This window comes from Scomber scombrus, chromosome 13, assembly GCF_963691925.1.
Source record: "Scomber scombrus chromosome 13, fScoSco1.1, whole genome shotgun sequence".
In the NCBI taxonomy this organism is placed as follows: domain Eukaryota; kingdom Metazoa; phylum Chordata; class Actinopteri; order Scombriformes; family Scombridae; genus Scomber; species Scomber scombrus.
The window spans coordinates 2,754,928-2,776,870 of NC_084982.1; the positions used below are offsets into that span (position 1 = coordinate 2,754,928).

General features: G+C 40.0%; 2 protein-coding genes across 4 annotated transcripts; both read left to right on the forward strand.

Annotated features, from left to right (window-relative positions):
* Positions 1–254: 254 nt before the first annotated feature.
* On the forward strand, positions 255–13,189 carry hao2 (hydroxyacid oxidase 2 (long chain)). 3 transcript variants are annotated; one of them, XR_009927060.1, is made up of 10 exons: positions 255–372; positions 1,851–1,909; positions 5,488–5,640; positions 8,166–8,317; positions 8,596–8,885; positions 9,443–9,664; positions 10,720–10,878; positions 11,645–11,784; positions 12,094–12,163; positions 12,289–12,355. XR_009927060.1 is itself a non-coding variant. In XM_062432466.1 (9 exons), the coding sequence occupies exons 2-9, from the start codon at positions 1,893–1,895 to the stop codon at positions 12,342–12,344; spliced, it is 1,119 nt and encodes a 372-aa protein (XP_062288450.1). In that variant the 5' UTR covers positions 258–372; positions 1,851–1,892; the 3' UTR covers positions 12,345–13,189. The 3 variants fall into 3 exon arrangements, 2 of the variants coding, with proteins under 2 accessions (XP_062288450.1, XP_062288451.1); XM_062432466.1 differs by lacking the exon at positions 11,645–11,784 and having other exon boundaries at positions 258–372; positions 12,289–13,189; XM_062432467.1 differs by lacking the exon at positions 11,645–11,784 and having other exon boundaries at positions 258–372; positions 8,596–8,879; positions 12,289–13,189.
* Positions 13,190–13,306: 117 nt separating this feature from the next.
* si:rp71-68n21.9 (kelch-like protein 9) lies at positions 13,307–21,899 on the forward strand. Its single transcript, XM_062432465.1, has 11 exons — positions 13,307–13,542; positions 14,966–15,019; positions 15,617–15,756; positions 16,031–16,215; positions 16,658–16,790; positions 16,987–17,183; positions 17,428–17,503; positions 17,695–18,252; positions 18,580–18,759; positions 18,978–19,091; positions 20,728–21,899. The coding sequence occupies exons 2-11, from the start codon at positions 15,015–15,017 to the stop codon at positions 21,222–21,224; spliced, it is 2,085 nt and encodes a 694-aa protein (XP_062288449.1). The 5' UTR covers positions 13,307–13,542; positions 14,966–15,014; the 3' UTR covers positions 21,225–21,899.
* The last annotated feature ends 44 nt before the right edge of the window (positions 21,900–21,943 follow it).

The window sequence follows — 21,943 nt, forward strand, 5'->3', positions numbered from 1 at the left end:
AAGGAAAGAAGATGGGGAAGAGTTAAGGAAGGAAGAAAGGAGAGAAGGAAAACAGGAGGCGTTTGTTACTCCTACAAACAACTGACCTGAGTGAGCTTTTGGTGTTTTTTTGGCACAAAGAGAGGCCATGGCTCAGAGTGCTGACATGAGAGGCTTAGCTGGTGTTGAGCCACTGTGGGCGGAGCATCGCACTGTGAGAGCGGGGAGGTGGATGTGTTTCGGGGTGGGGGGACGTGGGACATGGGACGTGTGTAGGGGGGGGGGTGGGCAGGACGCGGTTTGAGGGGGGCCGGACTGCCCTCTGACACGACCCTGTCACATCAGAGGGGGAATCGACACCTACTATAGGCCTGCCAAACAGCTCAGGTTAAGGTAAGAGACTGATTTCATCCACTTCTGAATTCTCTCTATTTATTTACACTCGTTGGATTCTGCTTTATTGTGTTTAGCTCGTACCTAAATGTAGACACCTAGTGGGGGGGATTAATAACAGCAAGATGTCAGGATGTGCTTATCTGCTGGTGATGAACAGCAGTCTGAGAGTCAGCAGGCCTTTGTGACACATACAGATAGTCTATTGGTTCAATCTTCACCTTGTTTAGCATTAACTCTATAAATACCAAATAGCAGGTATTTATCAGAAATTCACCTGGGACAATGTGCTCTCAGCAACCATTCAGTGGGTGGAAATGCCTGATACCTTTCACAGCCTACGGAGGACAGAGGCTCATTCATCACACACAACCAGCCACCCTGAAAAAGCTTCAGTAAAACATAGAAATCCCGGTTAAAAGATAATAAATGTAGCAATGCTTTTGGCGGAGGTAAAATAAATATATAGTTGTTATATTTTGCATAAAAGTGAGAGGTTTTACTTTAAAGGTGCTGTGTTAAATGTATAAAGTACTAAAGCAAATTAAACTATATATTCAGATATATATATAAAGTTGTTGTTTTGCACTTGTTTTTAAGCACTTTCATGGCCCGTGTTTTACAAGTATTCCTTAAAAAAATCTTACAACTAAAAAAACTATGTTACCACGGTAACTACAATGTATATTCTAGTTTAACCTTACTAAGCCTACAGAGATCAGGAAGCAGGTTTACACGGTTGTGTAGCGTCGTATGTTTACAACACTAACAAGCATGACATCAGAGGTCACTTAAAGTTATTGTATAGAGACGCTACGGAGAGTGTGTAGAGTGCATAACACATGGCATAAACACACACACACACACACAAAGTCTGTGTTTATCTGCTTTACAGATGTTGAATGAAGCTTTAAGAATGAACTTTCATTCAGTATTGCACTGCCCTCAAGTGTTCATATCTGAAAACTTATACTACACGATCCATAGTAGAAGAAGACTGAATGGAGACTGGATGTGTGTATTTACAGTCCTACTTTAATACCTTTTTCTTTTTTTTTAAAGAAACATTCTACTTACCAGGATGTACTAGGACTCAGATTTATTTAAGCACTAGTTGTTCCAGTAGCATTGGTTTCAGTGGCAGTATTAGCAGCTGTGATTGTTATTTGAATATTAATGTAATGAAAGCCGTGGTATGTATTGTGTGTTATTGATACAGATATATTTATTTATTTTGTATAGCACTGCTGCATGCCATCTGTCTGCCTTGGCCAACAGGTGGCATGCCGCTATGTGAGAATTCCCCCTGCAGGGATAAACAAAGTTGTACAAACTGATGTGCATTCTGCATTGCAGTGAATTGAAAAGCAACACAATAGCAGCTTCGGTATAGTAGTAGTAGTAGTAGTAGTAGTAGTATTGGTGTGTTTAGCAGTAGTAATATTGCTCTGTGTTTGATTCATCTGGTCTGTTTACAGGTTATGAATCAGTCAGGAGAGAGGGAGGTCAACTGAGCAACAATGAATATGTGCAATCGGTGAGTAACTGTATGGAATTAAAGGACTACAGAAGATGACTTATAATACACTGGACTGTCTGAATGCTCAGAGAGAAAAAAACTCATATAACTCATAAAACCCTATAAAATGTATTGTTTTCATTGTTTAATATGAATCATGTTATATACAATACCCTAAAATGCTCTAATATTAAGTCTGAAATTGAAGCATAAATGGCTTCAAAATATTATATTAATAAGCCTTTAATAAACACTAGATTCTTAACGAATAAGTGTTTATCATTATAATTTGATATCAAAATCAAACTTTTAAGGTTTTACTCATTTATTCTCCCACATTATTACTGCACCATGTTTGTTGCTAGCTAGTTTCTAGTGCCATTCAACAAAAATAAAGTGCTCCATCAGCAAATCTTCTATACAGTTTACTCTAACCCTCCAGGAGTTTTTTTTTTTGGAGAGTTTGTAGGTAAAAATAACGCTATGTCTGGATCATCAGGCAAGCAGCTATTTATTTATTTCACTGGGAATCAATTTTTATTGTGGAAAAAGCTGCAAAATATGTATCACAGGGTGTCACAGCCTTATAAAAATGCTATGTCAGTTAATTATCTGTCAGAGGATTAATTCAGTATTTGAGCTCCACAACCTGCAGGAAACTCCAAATCTTACAAACTGTGGAACTGCTGGTTTTACTTGTTAACAATAGACTTCTGTTCATTTTAATCAATGAGTTCAAAATGTAAATGTATTTTCAGTTGGTTAGTATGTCTGTATATATGTAGTTTTTGTTGCTCTAGAAAAGGAGGCTCCATCCACACCAGTCTGTAATGAAATCAGTATGATTATTAATCTTACCTGTGTTAGAATCTACAGCAGTGGTCACAACATGTGTTCAAATCCACTCCTAACACTAACCCACTTAATCTTATGGGTTTTCAGTTGGACTCAAGTTGGAAAAGTGAAACTACTTCTACTTAAACATACTAAATGAACCAAAGTGTGCAGTGTTGGCTTTAACGCTTTAATGGTCCCAGTAAACCATGACAGTGAGTGAGCATGCACAATATCTGAGAGCTGGAATTGGCTCACCTGAATGTAATGCAGCCATAATGAATGTTATTGATTACACTTGTGTTTTTCCTGCTTTTTATTGTTCTTAAGGAGTTGTTATCTTCTCCCAAATGGAAAAAATAGAACTAATTATGGGTTGATGGATAGCACCAGGAACAGATAATGTATTTAATCAGGACAAATATTTAAGCTTCATGTTGATAGTAGTTTTCAGTTTGGACAGTTGTGTGTATTTGTGTGTATACATTCATTCAATGCATATTGCATATAGTCCTGAACCAGTGTTGCAAGGCTTTTGTGAATGGTAAAATATGTAGTTGATTTTGCATGTCAACGCCATATTAAGACAAGTCTTTCCTCCCAAAAAAACGACCCCACTAGAGATCATAATGTCAGTCACCAAAAATGACCTATACTTACTTGTGAGTGACAAACACCATCAGACATCTATATAACCAATAAAAGGTGAACTGTCTAGCCAGAGACTGCTGCACGCTTCCTGTTTCCAACCGCAAGTCAGGACAGTTTTTTTTTATTGTTGTGGTGTTAACTGTTGCCATGGCGAAAAAAGGTCGTCTAACTTTAACACCACGTTTTTTAAGTGATCATTTTAACCCAAAGCATCTAACAAGACTTTAACCACGGCATCGTCACATCGTTAAACAGCATTATATATTTTAACAGAGATTTTGTAACAGCTTTGGAAAGCACATACAAATGATGTTGTCATGTCAATCACTGGCTATAGAGGCGTCATATTAGAAAACGGTCCAAAGAGTACAACATTTTTTTTTTTTTTTAAATAAAATAAAAAAAGCAAAACATTTAAGAACATGAACTCAGAGAAACTCTAAATCATGCATATTGCAACAGAGGCCGGTCCCAAGAACACTTTACATTACCTTTAACACCATTTTTAACAGTCTAAATGATGTCATATGAACACCAACAATTACTGTAATTATTGCCAAGGATGAAAAATGCCTGTAATCAAAAAGACAATATTTCTGGTTCTGCTGCATCAATAATAATAATTATTATTATTAGTAGTAGTAGTATAATTCAAATGTTGATTTACTTTACTATCACCTACTGTATTCAGGTATTTCCTTGTAACGCTAATTTATGATTCTACTATATTTAACTATATATCATAAGGAACATGTACCAGATGTGTAGCAAACTTCTACAGAATTTGTTATACTATATATAAAAGAATGCATCATACCCAACTGTATATACTGTAGTAGTAGAATTACTTAATTCTGCTTTGAACATCTACAACATTTATTAAAATTGTAATGTTCTTAAGTAGTATTTTTACATTGAGGTATTGCAAGGTTTTCTTCAATCTACTACAATACACTTCTTCCAGGTCTAGGTAGTCCTGACCAAATATTCTCCAGGCATTGTGTGAACAGCTTTTTCAGGGTCTGCATAAGACAATCTGTTGTTACTAATAAACTTTTTTTATTTTTTATTCTTCAATTAGCATGAAGTCATTGTTTTCTAAGAGCTTAAAAAATCCCATTTTTTAAACTGTTACGAATGAGAGAATTTGTAACAGGAGAGTTTCGAGGTCATCACATGACATCAGTATGCAGGGTATGTATGTGCTGGCATGTAGGCATGTACACAGCACATGTTCTACTGTACGTACCATCTGGACCACAGAGCACTGTATCAGACGCCTCTTGTCCTCACTATAGTTGGAGTCAACCATCAGCACATTTCCAGCTTGTGTAAACACAATAAGAGCAGGGGTCGCAATCAGGTCACATACACTGTCAGTGGCTTTCATAGCAGCTCTATCAAAGTTTTGATTCTGATCGACACAAAATCAAAGCTGTGGACGCAAAGGATCGTCACAGACACAAGGATTTCAACCAGTTTTTAAAAAGAAAATAGAAAAAAATAAAAAGTAAAACGGGTCATTTTAGTTGCTCAGATGTCAAAGTGCAGAAGCTTGACTGGTGAGTTGTTGACAGCCCTGCTTTGCACAGCATTTGCTGATATGAGAGGAGTTTCAGTCAGAGCAGCGATGTTGCAACCTCAGTCCTCTGCGGAGGCTGTGTCATGTGAGAGTGAGAGGGGGGTTTTTTCTTTGTTTATGAAAAATCAATCATTTTGTGGTAAGTCTTGAAGCTGTAACTTGTTGCATGTAGATGTAGTTTTTTCGCTCTGAACGTGAAGTGCCTGTTTGTTGGTGCTGTTGGTGCCTGCAGCTATTTGTCTCACATGCAAAGAAACAAATCCCGTTTCCAGATGACACTGGATAAAATATGAGAACTGACTGGTTGTGGTGAACACTGGAAATAAGTGACCAATTATGTTTTTTTTTAAAAGTCAGACGTATCCAATATTGCGTAAAGAGATGCTTTAAATGCTGGACATTTATTAACTGTTGGTGTGTGTGTATGTTGAAATGCTTTAACTTGAAATGTACTGATTGTTAGATCAATTAGTATTGTTGAGTGATTATGATATCGGTTAGCCAACTGATGAGCTTTGTTCTCACACAGAGAGGGAGGTCGCTGTGCAGAGATGGCTATGGTATGCCTGACAGATTTTGAGGAGTATGCTAAGGAACATCTGTCAAAAGCCACCTGGGATTATTATGCAGCCGGAGCAGATGAATGCTGCACCAGGGACGACAATCTACTGGCTTACAAAAGGTACAGCATGGAAAAAAAATAAACGTCTACCCAGACATTCAAGCACATAACAGATACACAATTTTAAGCATCTCGGTAGTAAAGCGTGACAGTGACAGTACTTGTCTATATACAACACAAAGGACACAATGTTTTTCATGACATTTATGACCATAGACATCCAGTCATTGTTCAACATGCAGCGACACAGCACAGAGTAAACCCAGCTCAGATGAACACGTCAATGTGCCAACAAAAAACAGTTAATGTTAAACAGCAGATCATTCGAGGACACAGAGCGAAGGCCATAAATTTCAGCTTTTTTTGGACTTTGGGCCACTGTGACTGATGTCTGTATACAGTATGTCTGGTTGTGATGCCTATAATCACTAACAGAAGGTTACGTTTTACCCACATTTTTATTCAACACATCACTGCCGAAGCTGCACCGTTCTTCCAACCCCCTGTAGTGATTAAGGAACCGTTTCCAAATATGCATTACTAATGGGTCAAGAATACAGGGTCATGATGTTTTTCCTCATGTGTCTCCTTATGCATTTTTCTCAGCTTTCCTAACGTCTCCATAAAGACTGATGGCCTTAATGGAGACTGATGCTTTCCTTCACCATAAAAACACAGTTGATACATACAGTATATAAATATATTGCAACAAGCTTGTATTTAGGATTTCATGATTAGGTTAAGAATTAAGAAAATAAAGCAAGAAATAACACTACAATAAAGTAAAGGGAAAATTTTAAAAATTTTTGAAATACCCTTTTCTACTTCTTGCCGAGAGCTATACGAAAACACTAATACCACTGTCTTGTCTGATACAGTAAATATTGCCAAGGAAAAATGGATTTCACAGAGAGGAACTTCTTTTAGAGTGTTTCATATACACAGGAGGGACCATCAGTCTCTGTGCAGATTAATGGTCACGTGCACAACCTAGCACATTTATTTTATAATGTCACGTCCAGAATGGCGGTTAAGAATAGCACAAAAGACGTTGTGTTAAATACCATGAGGTGAATGTTGCCTTTTGTCAGGAGGCATGTCGCATTGGGCTTGTGGTTCGGCCTGCCCATACGTCCACCAAAGCAACACTTGTGTTAAACCCTCGTGAGTGCAAGAGCCTGGCTGGAGGCCAATCATGTGAGACTCCCACTGTGAATTAAAAGATCAAAACACACAGTTCACTTCTGCAGTCCCTACATTATTCTACTTTACATATATCCAGATGAGTACACCAATAATTAAAGAGAACAATCAAGTACATAAATACAAATACAAAAGTCAAATGTATGAGAAGTTCAATTCCCATCAAATTATGAAGCAACCATCAAGAACCAGTTAGCTTAGCTTAGCACAAACACTAGAATGGGGGGAAAACAGCTAGTCTGGCTCTGTTCAAAGGTGACTAGATCCACCTACCAGCACCTCTGATCTGAAGCTCACCCGTTTATCTTTTCTTGGTGAAGTTTCTAACAGAAAGTCCAGGAAGTCCCTGCACCCAGAAAAATAAGCCCTGCACATACAACGGGAGCGTGTCTATGTTCCCACAGCTCTATGTTCCCACGTTTCTATGAAATTATTCAAATTTAGACCCTATGTTCCCACAGCCCTCTGTCCCACAGACATGTGGGGTGTCCTGGTACCTCTGTGAGGCTACAAGTGAAAGTCCCTCATGAGCAATAATTTACAAATTAAGCACTGGGGCGGGCACAACGCTGTCCTGATTGGGCCGTCTTTTTGCGCTCACAAGATCAGGTAGACCAGGCTTTTCTCCTCATTGGGTTGACCAATCCATCTGATACAGCACGGCACATGGGCTTTGAGCTTTGGTATAACCAGGGACTTATGGAGCCGAATTTTCAAATTTCACAAATTTAAAACATTGTAATGTTGAAGTTGTATCCAATCTGCTGATGCCTGACTATCATGCCGGAGACTGGAAAAAAATTCATGTGTGACACTGGGTGCCGTAGACCCGGACGAGTGTGGGGAAAAATTTTGGGGGGTGAATGTAATGGAGGCAGTTGTAAAATATAACCCTAACCCTAACCCTGTGGGAACATAGGGGCTGTGGGAACATAGAGCTGTGGGAACATAGAGCTGACCCCCATACAACCCCATAACACCACAGCATGTCTTTTTTACACATCTGTTTTTATGTGGATTAAACACATGTAACATAATCAATTAATTAGTAAGCTTTGGAGATATTAGTGGGTGGATTTTGTTACTTTTGGACAGAGCCAGGCATTATCCCCTTTTCCAGTGTTTGTGCTAAGCTAAGCTAAGCTAGGCAGCTGCTGGCTCCAGATATAAGAGTGGTATCGAACTGCTCAGCTTTGTTCTCATATAACTTGATGACAGATTCCTATATGTTCAAATCTATTAGTTTAAACATAGTTTTTTCAGGTGAAAATAAATCATGCAAATTTTTAAAATTGTGTGAGCACTCTCTGACAAACTAAGCCCCCATCCCCACATTTTATATAAATGTTTACATATTAATACTGTCTTTACTTTACATTCAGAATCCGTCTGAGACCTCGTATCCTGCGGGATGTGTCAGTAAGCGACACTCGGACCACAGTGCAGGGGACAGAAATCAGCTTTCCAGTTGGCATCGCGCCTACTGCCTTTCATTGCCTGGCCTGGCATGAAGGAGAGATGGCCACAGCTCGGGGTGAGGACTGTGTGTGTGTGCAAGTGTATGTGGGTCAGTGATTAGTGTCACTGCATTTCAGTAAAGCTGATAGAGTCACCTGGTAGACATGAGAGCTACCAACAAAAATATTATACTACTGAATAGGAATTACTTTCTGTTTGTTTGAAGGCTTTGTTACAGGTCTGAATATTTCATGTTTAAATGTAAATGTACATCATGGCTTATAAAACCAGTGACCTTTCCACCAATGAGCTGACAATAACCACAGTAATAATGTATCCCCTTCCACCACACAGCCACAGAGGCACTAAACACCTGCTACATCACCAGCACCTACTCCACCTGCTCAGTGGAGGAGATTGTGGCAGCGGCGCCCAACGGCTACCGCTGGTTCCAGCTGTACGTGTACCGGGACAGGAAGCTGTCGGAACATATCGTGCACCGCGTAGAGGCCCTCGGCTACAAGGCCCTTGTCCTCACCGTCGACGTCCCCTACACCGGAAAGCGTCGCAACGACATCCGCAACCAGTTCAAGCTGCCGCCACACCTCAAGGTCAAGAACTTTGACGGTGTCTTCCAGGTAACAGTACGTGTTTTCAGCATATTCTCAAAAATTCAGATAAGACGCAATGAGGCAAGACCATGATAAGACCAAACAAGAAAAGACATGACTGCTTGATTCATTGTGCACTGATGTATTACTTCATGTCTATACTAAGTAAAACCTTCATACCGAAGGCACCATTTATTATGTTACACCAGATGTACAATGTTAGATGTCTATTCATTATTTCATGCATATTTCCCTGACATATAATTGTATTTCTAGAGTCTCAACATCATAAAGTACCTTGGCACTGATATAACTGCTAAATGCTGACCATATACAGAATTGGCATATAGCTTGAGACAATTCAGATGATATTCAGTGTTTGAACATTTGACATCCTTTTAATATGTTACTTTAGAGATACAGTACACATACAACATATTCAAACTCCATGTAGTGGTGTAAAGGTGTCAAAGTTGCCCCAACACAAAAGTTTAGACATTATCAGTAGCTTAATAGTACAAGTGACTGTTGTAGTACAATGGTATATCAAATGCTTAAAGCAGTTGTACGTGTATTATGTGCACTATAAGCCGGAAGCCGCAGGCCCAGAGGAATATGGGATCCCAGCCAACACCTTGGACCCGTCCATCAGCTGGAAGGACGTGTACTGGCTGCAGTCCATCACCCGTCTGCCTATTATTATCAAGGGCATCCTGACCAAGGAGGACGCTGAGCTGGCCGTGGAGCATGGTGTCCAGGGAATCATTGTATCAAACCATGGGGGGAGACAGCTGGACGGAGGCCCGGCTTCGGTACTTATCGTCCATATCTATCATAAAATAATTTTGTTTCTTGTGTTGTGTTTCTAGAAGGGATTGCAAAGTTATACAGTAGCAATGACATAGCCTAGTTACAGCAGTTGTAAATGTAGAAGTAAAGTCGGTAGTTGAGGTAATAGAATATGATGTAATAGTAGTTATTAATACAGAGGTGGTGTAGCAGCCAGATCGGTAGCAGCAGCAGTGGTGCAGTGGTGGTCGTGGTAATAAGAGCAGTATGCTTATTAAAATAACAAGTACCAGTGACATTACTGCACAGTAGTATCAATAGCCCTCCTCTACAAGCACTAAGTGTAGTAGCAGGATTAGTGCAAGCTGTTGCAGTATGAGAAAAGCAACAAAATAAATAGTTGTAAAATTAAAGGTTTAATTCAACATTTTGGGAGATATTCATGTTTGCTTTCTTGCTGAGAGGTAAATGATACATACAAAAGCTGATCTTAAACTGACACTTTCTCATCGTTGTGAGATTTCCAGGCAACTAGCTGAGACACCAGGAAGTCACTGCTCCCAGTTCTGATGATGTCAGAACAGCACATAATCCACTACCAGTTCTTTTTTTCAGGCTAGCTGTAGCTAAGCTAAGCTAGTCATCTCCATGCTCTAGCTTTATAGTTAACAAGCAGATGTAAGAATGGTTTCGATTTTCTCATTTAAATCTCAGCAAGAAAGCAAATAAAGCATATTTCTCAAACTGTCAAACAATTTCTTTAAAATTAGCAGTAGTGCTTGTCGTAACATAAGCATTGATACATTGATAAACCTGAGTTGATAATATCAGCATGTCATTGGTTTGAGGTAGTGACTGTTTTTCACCAAATACATTGGAAAAAAAGTTGTTTGTTAACATCCGGGCTTTAGTCACCCTCTTTCGAAACACAAGTGTGAAATGTTGCTTAGCGTGCGATAAGATACACGGTTCAACTCGGGGTGAAGTGCCATATGATTCACATCTACACTTATCAGACCGTGCACTGTTGCTATAAAGTATACTGACTTTGCTATATCTTCATAACTCTAACTAACAGATCGACGCACTGTCAGAGATCGTGGACACGGTGCAGGGCAGGATCGAGATCTACCTGGATGGTGGAATCAGGACAGGAAGTGATGTACTGAAAGCGCTCGCCTTGGGAGCCAAGTGTGTGTTCATTGGTCGACCAGCAGTGTGGGGCCTTGCATACAAGGTACAACAGCAGTCACCCTGAGTATGTGTGTGTGTGTGTGTGTGTGTGGCATACAAAACAACAATCTAAGGTTGAAAAGCAGCATTGATTTTAAAAGTTGACAGAGATTCCGATCACATCAAGGTGTTATGATTCACTGGCTACCTCGACATGTTTTCTCTCCTGCTCAGCTTCTACACATTCACAAACTCCAAATACATACAAATCCAGTGATCTTGGCAGCTAAAGATTTGCCTTGAAAGTTATTAACATTCTTTAAACAAGGGTCTCGTTGTAAGGTTGACATGGTTTTAATTGTTTTTTTGCCTTCAGCAGTGAAACATTTGTAGATTTTATGCTGTCTCAAAGCATTGAAAGCCAACTTTGATGCAGTGAATCTTTCCGGAAAGAACAAAAATCATACTCTACTGAAACCAACTTATATTTCAGACCCTCCATGAAATCATGAGTGCAATAACTGAAGCAAATACAACCTATCTCTACAATATTTGCAAGGGGGGGGGGTTGCAATTTTGAAATATGCTATTTCTCTGCATTAAAAGTGCTACTAGGAAGATTTTGACATCATTGTAAATGTACTGTTCATACCTTGTGATCAGAATGAAAGTGCAGCAAGTCCATCAATATCCTCTATTTTGTATTGATTTTGTATGAAACTGGGTTGGATTCTGCTGAAGTTAGCCTTTCCAAACTAAACTTGCTTTACCAGCAAAGCGACTCCTCATTTACAGTTAGTCTTCAACCTTTCCTTTCATCATCAAAACAGGGCCCAGGCCAGAAAAACACGAAAAAATGGGGGAGACGGGATTGATGGGAAATTTGGTCTTATCATGAGTATTAGGAGAATTCCCTACATCACTCTAATCAAAACAACATACATGGCACGTCATTGCATCATGCATTCAGGTGAATTTACACAATGAACTAAGCTCTGTTTTTTTTCCTCGTCTTGCAAATTGCAGCAATCTTACCACAAAAACGTATGTTAAACTTCACAAATTGCATCACAATTTTTGAGAAAAGCCACTTCAAATTGAAGAATTTTTTGATCTCAACAATAACAAAAAAACTCTGAAGGGAAACGGCAGCGAAATATAACATTAATGACATGAAATGTTTTCAGACGTGTATCTTAAAACTACAGCTGTAGTGTATTGATATTACAGATGGTATTTGGTCTTTGATAATGACTATTGGCCTTGTGTGAACTTTCAGGGTGAAGAGGGAGTGAGGGAAGTGCTGCAAATCCTAAATGATGAGTTCCGTCTGTCCATGGCTCTATCAGGTGAGTCACAGATGTTAAATCAAATCGCTGAAACTGGATATAGATCACAGTGTAAGCATGCTTATATATGTCTGTGCCAAAAGAAGTATGTCTTTATATCACATTCTTATTTCTACCTCGTCCAGGTTGCCGGAACGTAGCTGAAATCAACAGGAACCTCATCCAATTCTCTAAACTCTAACCTACCAGCAGAGGGCAGCACTGAGGACGATTACGGCATCCACTGAACAGGACTCACAACTGAACCAAAACCACTGTGTTGACAAAGAGCTCGAGACTCCATCATGTGGAGAAAAAAAAAAGACTGAAAGATGTTCGATGATGTCAGAACAGAATTCATACCTTCATCATGTCAGGAGAACAACGATACATGCACTCATACTAAAAAGCTTCCACAATTTGGAAACGGCATCCAAAAATGTATTCATGCAAGAGTGTAGGAGTGAGAGTGTCTTGGGGAAAGAAAAGGCATCAGATTTAGCAAGTCGTGATGATTTTTTTGCTTTTGGACTTATTGTAATGAATAATGACATACCATACACTACAGTTTGAGATGCTACCAGTGCTTGTGGTTAATAAATGCCTGTTGAGGTGATGAAGAACTGCTATTTAAATTTGGATCTATTATAAGCAGGCAGTAACATTCAGTCTTAACACAGGTACAGTATTTATCAATAGCCTGATAGACAGTGAAGGTACCACACCACTTTTTTTTTTTAATGTGATAATTCACAAAACTCAGCTGTTTTAAAAGCTCTCAATATCTAATAGAATCCATACAAACATAATCAATAGTGATTATCTCAATGAACAAGGTAGAAAAACTAACTGATTGTGCACTGTTTGAGTTAAAGGCTAGATTCCCAACAGCATTAAGACAAGAGAACTATAAAAGATCATTTTGCTTATTGTCTCTGCATGGGATTTAGTCAAATATGTTACATGTATTCAGCTTTCATCTGGCAAAAGACATGAAAAAAGCATAAAGAAGATGTAAGAATGAATAATAAACAATTTCACACAATAGATTCCTTGCTTGTCTTTCATAGGCAAACTATACTTAATTCAGTACCCTTAAAAAACATTTGTGAAACCTGCTCATACCACCAACAGCATCACAAATGTGACACACTAGTGAGCGTCAAGATGCGGAAAGGCGCACACACCGAGAAAGAGAAGTAGCACAGGAAGTGACTGAGGTCTCGGTTAAGGCACAAGAACGGTGATGCTTTCTCAAATGTTCTAACCTCTCACAAACCAGCTGGGTGTAGTGCAGCAGACATTTTTCTGCTCCGTGTTCCTCTCAGGGTGCTGGTTGGTTACAGGATCAGGCTGGATAGAGGCCTGGGGTCCAGTCTGCTGAGGAGGATTTCTTCCAGGTAAGGGTGTTCCTTTTTCAGTTCATGTCTTTTAGATGTGGCTCCGTATCAGGCACCTGGAGGCACAGCACATGACACCACTGCCACAACTTCATCTGTGCATTTTCATATCAGTTCTCTTCCAACTGTACAGGAAGGTAAATTTAGACTTTCTGCATATCACTTCACTCATTTCAACAGTTTTTTCGTAACTCCTTTTGACACTTGCAGGTACTGCATGTCTTCATTATTGCACTTGCCAGTTGAGAAAGAGCTCGTGTTTGTGGTTACTAGCTGTCAGGTTGTTTTATGCAAGAGGTAAATTAAGGTGAACTGAAGATTGGTGGCCTACACTTGCTTAATGCAGCATTACTGGCAAACTATACCTTTTTTTTTTTTAAATACTAACAAGTCACGTAATAATTTGGACTCTACTTTTTGGTATAACATGATGTCAAGATAGAACACTTTATATAATGTTTGATAAAAGTCTTTGATTCCCTGTAGTAGGAAGTGAAAATGACAGATGTCAAAGTTCAGTTAAAAGTAATAAAACATCAGTAGATTGCTATTGTGAACGCATATATATATATAATCATTCAAACATTTAGCCATGCATTCATTTGTGGGAGACAGCAAGTAAGTGACACCATTTTATGACCAAAGACTCCAGCACTCTCCGTGCTCTCACACTCAGTATATAAATGATCTGATCAGACTGTCATCAGAAAATCATAACATGTGCTTTTTTTATCAGCATTAAACTAACAACCAAGATGACAGCAGCATATTTTCTGTGGATCCTGAACAACTATACAGAAGTAAAAGTGAAATGTGCTTCAGTTATAGAGTCATAATGAAACAGTGGCTAAATATGACTTGACGTGCTCAAAACCATGTGCTTTATGCATGCATTTCTACAAGTGCTACTAAGTTTTGAGTGAGCTGATAGTTCTCATAGAGTACAAAACACTAAAAAAAAAAAATCCAACAACCACAGAGTCCCTGACCCGGTTGATTGTATTCACTGATACGCTGACAGGACCAGTTTTAGACTGCGGTATAGAGGATGTGGGTGATGAACGCTCACTGTTCAAATGTCAACTCGCAAACCTTAACGATTTGTCAGTGTCCACTAAACTCAACATATGTATTATCGGAGCTTTTTTTTGGTGTCGGTTTTAGTGGGAGGTTATTTGAATAGCTCTGTAATGAAGTTCAATGAGAAATGCATTGTCTTCCACCTCAAACATACCGAATTTATCAGAGTTTGACATGAAAAAGAGAACATAAACACAGGTCGAGTTTCATATAGAGGAAACTTTGAGACTTTTACATTTCTTCCACTGGGGTCAAAAGAACACACTTTATTGTGCCAAACAATCCAGTATTGCACAGAAAATATATTTCTTCACATAAAAACTTTTCTTTTGTCTCCACTTAGGAAACCTCACCAGCGTAACAACAGTCCCCGACCCCAAGAGGCCAATGAAATGGGGTACGGTGTTTTGGGCTTTTTATTCTTATATTTGAGCACCTCCCTTCTTGATGTTACAAAGTATTTATTATTTCAACATGCTTGTGTACTCTGATATAAATATGTTAAGGCTGAATTCTTAGTAGAGATAAGTCCTGAGGTTAGCGTGTGTCAGGAGAATCAACAGATAAAGGTTCTTGACTTCTGCATTTCTGAGCTACTGCCTAACATTGTTTTGCACCGTTCTGCATTTTTGCATCCCTAAAAGTTTGATTTACATTTAATGCAATAAAGAACCTTAAACACACAATGTGCACATTTAAACATTTGTTCACATTTGGATCACAGAGGCTATCCAGCAATCTTATTTAAGCGGGAAAAGTCGTTAAAAATAATTAACTGGTTCCTCTTTTTCAGGCCATGGTACACAAGATAGAGAACAGATAAGGGAATAGATGAGCAGCGTTGAGGGGGGGAAGGGTTTGTTCCATGCAATAAAACTCAATTAATCAAATGTTTAACGTTAGACATGATTAAACTCAAGGTTTGAGCCAAGGATGGAGTTTCTATCGACGATAAATGATGCAGTGAAACTCAACCTGCTCTTATTATGTGCAGGGGAAAGGGGGATGACAGTGGGCCGGGGAGGCTGAGTCGCCGATTGTCTCGCCTGGGCAGCCGGCATCAGTCCAGGGAACAGAGACCCCCAGCTCAGCCAGACGTACCTCCTGCACAACCTGACAGGCCTGTGCAACAAGGTGCGTATGCTCACTGCCTCTCTGTAGCTTTGATTCTTACCGTAACTGTTGATACTGTCTGATACAATGTCATTCTAGAGAGAAGGAATTCAAAAATGGTTGATATGTTGATATGTCAAAAGTGTTCCATGTAAACAAAATTTGAACAATCACAATGGATGAGATGACAAAAAAGCTGAATGACAGAGTGATCGTTGCATAAGAATTTCATAACTGATTACTAATTACATACATCCTTTTCTTTTAATATATCTTCTCCATTTGGGTTTGGTAGATGCTCCGCCAGCTCTTGCTCCACCTCCTGTTCAAGCACCAGCACCAGCACCAGCTCCAGCTCCTCTCCCCCCACGGATGGAAACGCCACCTAAACGCCCCGACAAAGCCACAAAACCCAAACTTCCCCCTCGGCCACTGTCCAGGGCGTTCAGCAGCACTGAACACGGAGCAGCTGTGTTGCAGGTATATGTTTGTGACAGATTGACTCAGGGTTATATTTATGGTGGTGGTGGAGTAGTAAATGTAGCTTTTTTTTTTCATTTCCTCATTTTTAAATTAACCTTAGTACCACAATTGACTTAAGAACCCTTAAACTTACCCTTAAACCATCGTACATCATGTACTTCTTGTCATCAACTGGAGGTTATTTTCTTCATTTAAAACATTTGTTCTTTTATAATTTTCAACAGTTTTGCCCTCAGCACTTTCATAGGAAGAGAAGAGTTCCCCTGTGCGTATGGCATTTTACCCACAAAAACCACAATAAAGAGTCAGAGAAGAAGAATCTACTGGAAGCCACCATTCCCCTCAGCTATGAGGGGAATGATTATGAAAATGATTTATTGCCATTAAGCCAAACTATTCACGCCACGCCATTGTTGTTTCATTCTCTCCCCCCCCAAAGGGCTTTGATGCTTTTCGGGCTAGTGACGTTCTCTGCGATGTCGTCTTGGTTCCTGGAGACAGTCAAGAAACTTTCCCAGTTCACAGAGTCATCATGGCTTCATCCAGCGACTACTTCAAGGCAATGTTCACAGGTGAGTTGTCCCGTCTCATTCAATTAAAGGCCGACAAGACAAGAAAATTGGGCTTTTGAGTTCAAGACACAATGAAATACATTAATGCAACGTCACGGAGCACCAACACTCTTTACTATGACAAATATCCTAAAACCATGCAAAATCATTCATTCACCTTGCCTTTGTCTCTTTGTACTTGTTCTCCCTTGATCAGGAGGCATGAGGGAGCAGGAGATGAGAGAGATCAAGCTGCATGGAGTTACTAAATCAGGTTTAAAGAACATCATAGACTTCATCTACACATCCAAAGTCAACCTTGACATGGGTAATCTCCAGGACACACTAGAGGCTGCAAACTTCTTACAGGTCATGCCTGTTCTGAGCTTCTGCAATCAGCTTCTGAGCAGTGAGGTGAGAGGGGTTTGTCTCAGTATAATGGCATTTTATTCAGCAGCATAAGAGGCCTAGTCTATTATACAATACGGAATACATAAGGTTTTGAGAGAGCCTTGTATGTGATGTTCTTATAAGTAGCATGCAAGTAGTAATGCAAATCTGAATTGTCTCTGTGTATGAAATGTGCTATATAAATAAACCTACTTACTTTCTTACTACTTAAATCATGCTCATTTTATTGATCTCCTTTCTGATGCAGATCACTATTGATAACTGCGTGGAGGTGGAGCGTATTGCCATAGATTTGCTTCTGGAGGACGTTCAGCTAAATATAGGTAAGTGATGTGAAAATCGAGGTTGTTTAGATCTGTACAGATGAAGTGGATGTTACTTATAAAATCTGGACATGCAAAAAAATGAATGCCCCAGGTAGCCTTTTAGTTCCAAAAGTACACATTAAGGAACTTGGGGGAAAATTAATACTGTTTATTAACACTGTTGATTCTCTTTGTTGTGTCAAACCTAGCTCAGTTTGTGAGCCAGAACCTCTCAGAGTTGGTGCAGTCTGGTCGCTACTTTCAGCTCTCTGAGACCAGCATCGCCAACGCTCTAGGCAGCAACTCCCTGAACAATTTCAGTGAACTGGAGCTTTATAACATCGCCAGAGGATGGTTGAACCACGACCCTCCCAACCGTCGCTCCTCCGTCTACGCCTTGATGCGTAAAATTCGTTTCCCGCTGATGAGCCCCAGCGAGCTGATTCAGATCTCCCAGGATAACGAAGAGGAAGGCGACTCTCTGATGCGCTCTGAGACAGCCTGTGTGAATCTCCTGCTGGAGGCCAGCAACTACCAGATGATGCCTTTCATGCAGCCCGCCCTGCAGACCGAGCGGACACAGATACGCTCAGATTCCACACACATTCTGGCATTGGGCGGGGTGATGCGACAGCAGCTGGTGGTGAGCCGGGAGTTGAGGTTGTACGATGAAAAGACCGGCTATTGGAGAGCCCTGAAGCCAATGGAGGCGCCACGCTACCAGCATGGTGTGGCTCTACAGGGTGGCTTCCTCTTCATCGTTGGAGGTCAGAGCACCAACAGTTCGCACACTCTCATTGCATTATTCACTCTGACAAGCAGTTCAGTTAGTGTACTGTAGGTATTTGAGGACAAACACAATAATAGAGACAGATTGCATATTGACACCGGAAAATGAAACGGGGCATTACAGTCACATGTACATCCGCATAACATAACCCACCACAAGCTCTTTCCTGCATGTGTAACTAAATGACATGAGGTTAAATGTTGTTTTTAAGAAGCATTAAATAACACTATAGAAGAGACTGGAAACTTGTAATTCATTATTCATGTTATTCACCACTCCAACACTGATTCTTTTGGCTTCTCAGGCCAGAGTACTTATGACACCAAGGGTAAGACGGCAATAGACAGCGCCTACCGTTACGACCCGCGCTTCGACAAGTGGCTTCAAATCGCTTCACTCAACGAAAAGAGGACCTTCTTCCACCTCAGTGCTCTGAGGGGGAAGCTGTTTGCAGTCGGTGGAAGGAATGCCTCAGGGGAGATTGGTAAGCTGCTACCACTTGTTCTACTTCTGCTGTTTGTTCAAGTTTTTTATAGCACTTCTCTTTCTGGTGCCACTGATTCTTATACTATTGCTTCATATATTACTACGACTAATGCTACAAGGAAACAAACACATAAATTAATTAGGATTATTCTGTTCCCCTTTCAAAATCAGTCAAGTCAAAGCTTAAATAAAACTTAACCCCAAACATGTCCTCAGATACGGTGGAGTGCTACAACCTGAAAAAAAATGAGTGGACATTTGCAGCCAACATGGTGGAACCTCACTATGGACATGCTGGAACAGTTCATGGGGACCTCATGTATGTCTCAGGTAAGACAACGCTCTTCGCGCCATGAGTGGTTATGTTGATCGCTTTTGTGATAAAGCACTTAGAATGGAATCCCATCGACAAGTAAACTCAATATGCTGCTTTTTGGAAGCAAGGGTGACTGGAAAGAACTGTACGGTGACCAAAAAATGACTCATCGACCGTTTTGTGATCCGAGTCTTCTGTAAGGTCTGACAAGGTTCAGGAAACAAAAAATAAATAGTTCAAGATAATGGTCATGGTTGAAGTTAGGGGAAGCTTGCCTTTGTGGTAACAAAAAAAAAAAAAAAAACCCAACACTTACAGTTCACAGGCTGAGGTCACATGTTTTGTACAGCCTCTCTTCCTCCCTTAAGGCTTTGTGCAGCTGTATCAATGCCAAACAACCTCCCCCTTTGCTGGTGAGAAAAGGCAGTTATCATTCACACCATCACAATGTGTCACTTCTGCATGTGCCACCGTGTTATAATTATGCAATCAGATCATACAAGGTCAGTCATATGTAAGAGGTAAAGCAGCACCATTGGCAAATTGGTGTATGTGGACTGCAGATAACAAAAGGTTCCATTTTGACAAGATGAGTTATACTTTGCAAGGTTTGCTTGGCTGACCTATATGAAACCACATCCTGTTGAGTAGCAGATAAACACGTCTGAGCTGCTCTGTCTAAACTCAGGTAGTTTCTAAGCAACCTTGGACAGGAAAATGGTTTCTCGTTATGAAAACAGAAACAGAAGTTTCACACGAAGGACTGTGAACAAGGGACTTGTGGTTTTAGTGGGTCACAATGTTTCAACAAGATTAAAACCCTTGGTTCATTTTGTTTAAATAGCACTTTTTGAGTTGCAACTCAGGCACAGTATACGCTAAATCAAACATCCAAAGTTCAGAAGTCATAAAAAGGTTAAAAGTACAGGAAAGTTGATTTAGAAAAGCATCTTTTCCATATCTACATGAATAGAAGTGATGTATTGTGCATCTTTTTGTTCTTGACTTTCAGACATTAAATTAGTTGTTAGTTGTTTGATGAGTTTGATATCTTGTATCTTGTTAATTTTGACATTTTATGGAAGATACATTTGATTTATTAATCCAAAACATCTTTGGAATAAACAGTAGTAACGTTTTTTTAAATTTACATTTACCAAATGTTCATAAGTGTATATTTTTCCCACTTTCCTATACCTGCCTGTTATACTATACACCATGGCCATATCTACCATATGGGCAATCTGGACAAGTGCTCAGGGGCCCTTGAGCAAAAAGAGGCCCTCAGTGATGGGAGGAAAAAAAAAAGGCCCTTATTTAGTTTTTTTGTCAGGCTCTACAGAAATACAACACAAGGTTTGACCCACTCTCTTGATGTTGATAATTATGGTCACTGTCAGAAACCTAGTATGTCCAAAACAAAACATGTGAGTCAAATGTGAGTTAAATTATGAGTTACAAGATTTCCACCCAACAGCAGCATTATCCAATCAGAATAAAATAAAAGTTGTTTGGGGGACATGAGCTTCAGTGCCCAGGGGCCCCTGGGGATGCTAATGCAGCCTTGCCATACACACATTTTAATAGCTTTAAATTTGATATGGCCAGATGTTTTATGTCATAACTGTTGCATTGTCTTGTGTTGCACAGGTGGTATTACCCGTGACACATTCCAGAAAGAGCTTTGGTGTTACAATCCTGACACTGACGCATGGAGTCGGCGGGCTGACATGACGGAGCTCCGCGGTCTGCACTGCATGTGCACTGTAGGAGACAAACTCTTCGTCATGGGCGGTAATCACTTCAGAGGCAGCAGCGACTATGACGACGTCCTGGGCTGTGAATACTACAGCCCCGAGACGGACCAGTGGACTGTGGTGGCACCAATGCCGCGAGGCCAGAGCGACGTTGGCGTGACGGTGTTTAACGGGCAGGTCTATGTGGTGGGGGGTTATTCCTGGAACAGCAGGTGCATGGTAGATGTTGTGCAACGCTACGATCCAGAGCAGGATGTGTGGGACAGGGTCTTCAATGTCTTGGAGCCTTTGGGAGGGATACGTGCCTGTACAATGACAGTTCATCTGCCAGAGGGGTCAGTGGATGAGGCTCAGTTCCAGGAGTGTCCGCTACCTACGGCTAAGATCTGATCTGACAGCAAGCACGGGGTTTCCGACTTCCACCACAATCTGACCAGAATTGTCGAAACGAAAGTAAACTGCATGTTGTGTCAAGAAGGAGGCAAAACAGGAAATAGTGTGGGTTTCAAGCATAAGCTGCAGGTGTAAGTACGGCTAGCTAGCTTTCATTAGTGTTCTACAGTGAAAAAAAAAAAAACCTTTCTGTCAAATCCTACTTCTTTAGTTTAATTTCCTGTCCTCGCATTTACTATCTGCCATGCAGCATCCATTCTGCTCTGCTTAATAGGTAGAAGTGCAAAGACAGTGTGCAAGACTGTTCTAAGTGAACAGAGGTAGCGGCTGAATAACCTTTATCATGTTTAGCACACAACAAGTTTCCATCATGTGTGTCTCGTGGTCTCTGGGGAGTTTTAACCCTTAAACAATGCATGATGGAAAGTCTACTAATAAGCTGATTTTGTTTTCTTTCGTAACTTAATTTAACGAGTTGAGTGAACTATTTGCCATGATTCAACACCACATTTTCAGTCAAAATACTTGGGTCAGTTTTAATGTTCATAAATTCTGAAAAGGTCTGAAAAAGATAACTATAATTTTAAAGTCAAATTTGTTATGTTTTGTATATTTATATGACCAAGCTGTATTTTAAATTACAAATAAAACATTTGTGATCTTTATCTTAAATGTCTTGAAATAAATGTCAACAGCTACATGTCTAGAAGCATATT

Coding starts and splice junctions, on each gene's coding strand:
- hao2 (XM_062432466.1), top strand. Junction 5,641..8,165: donor AATCTACTGGCTTACAAAAG/GTACAGCATGGA, acceptor CTTTACATTCAG/AATCCGTCTGAGACCTCGTA. Junction 10,879..12,093: donor TGTGGGGCCTTGCATACAAG/GTACAACAGCAG, acceptor GTGAACTTTCAG/GGTGAAGAGGGAGTGAGGGA.
- si:rp71-68n21.9 (XM_062432465.1), top strand. Junction 16,216..16,657: donor ACGGAGCAGCTGTGTTGCAG/GTATATGTTTGT, acceptor CCCCCCCCAAAG/GGCTTTGATGCTTTTCGGGC. Junction 17,184..17,427: donor ATCAGCTTCTGAGCAGTGAG/GTGAGAGGGGTT, acceptor TTTCTGATGCAG/ATCACTATTGATAACTGCGT.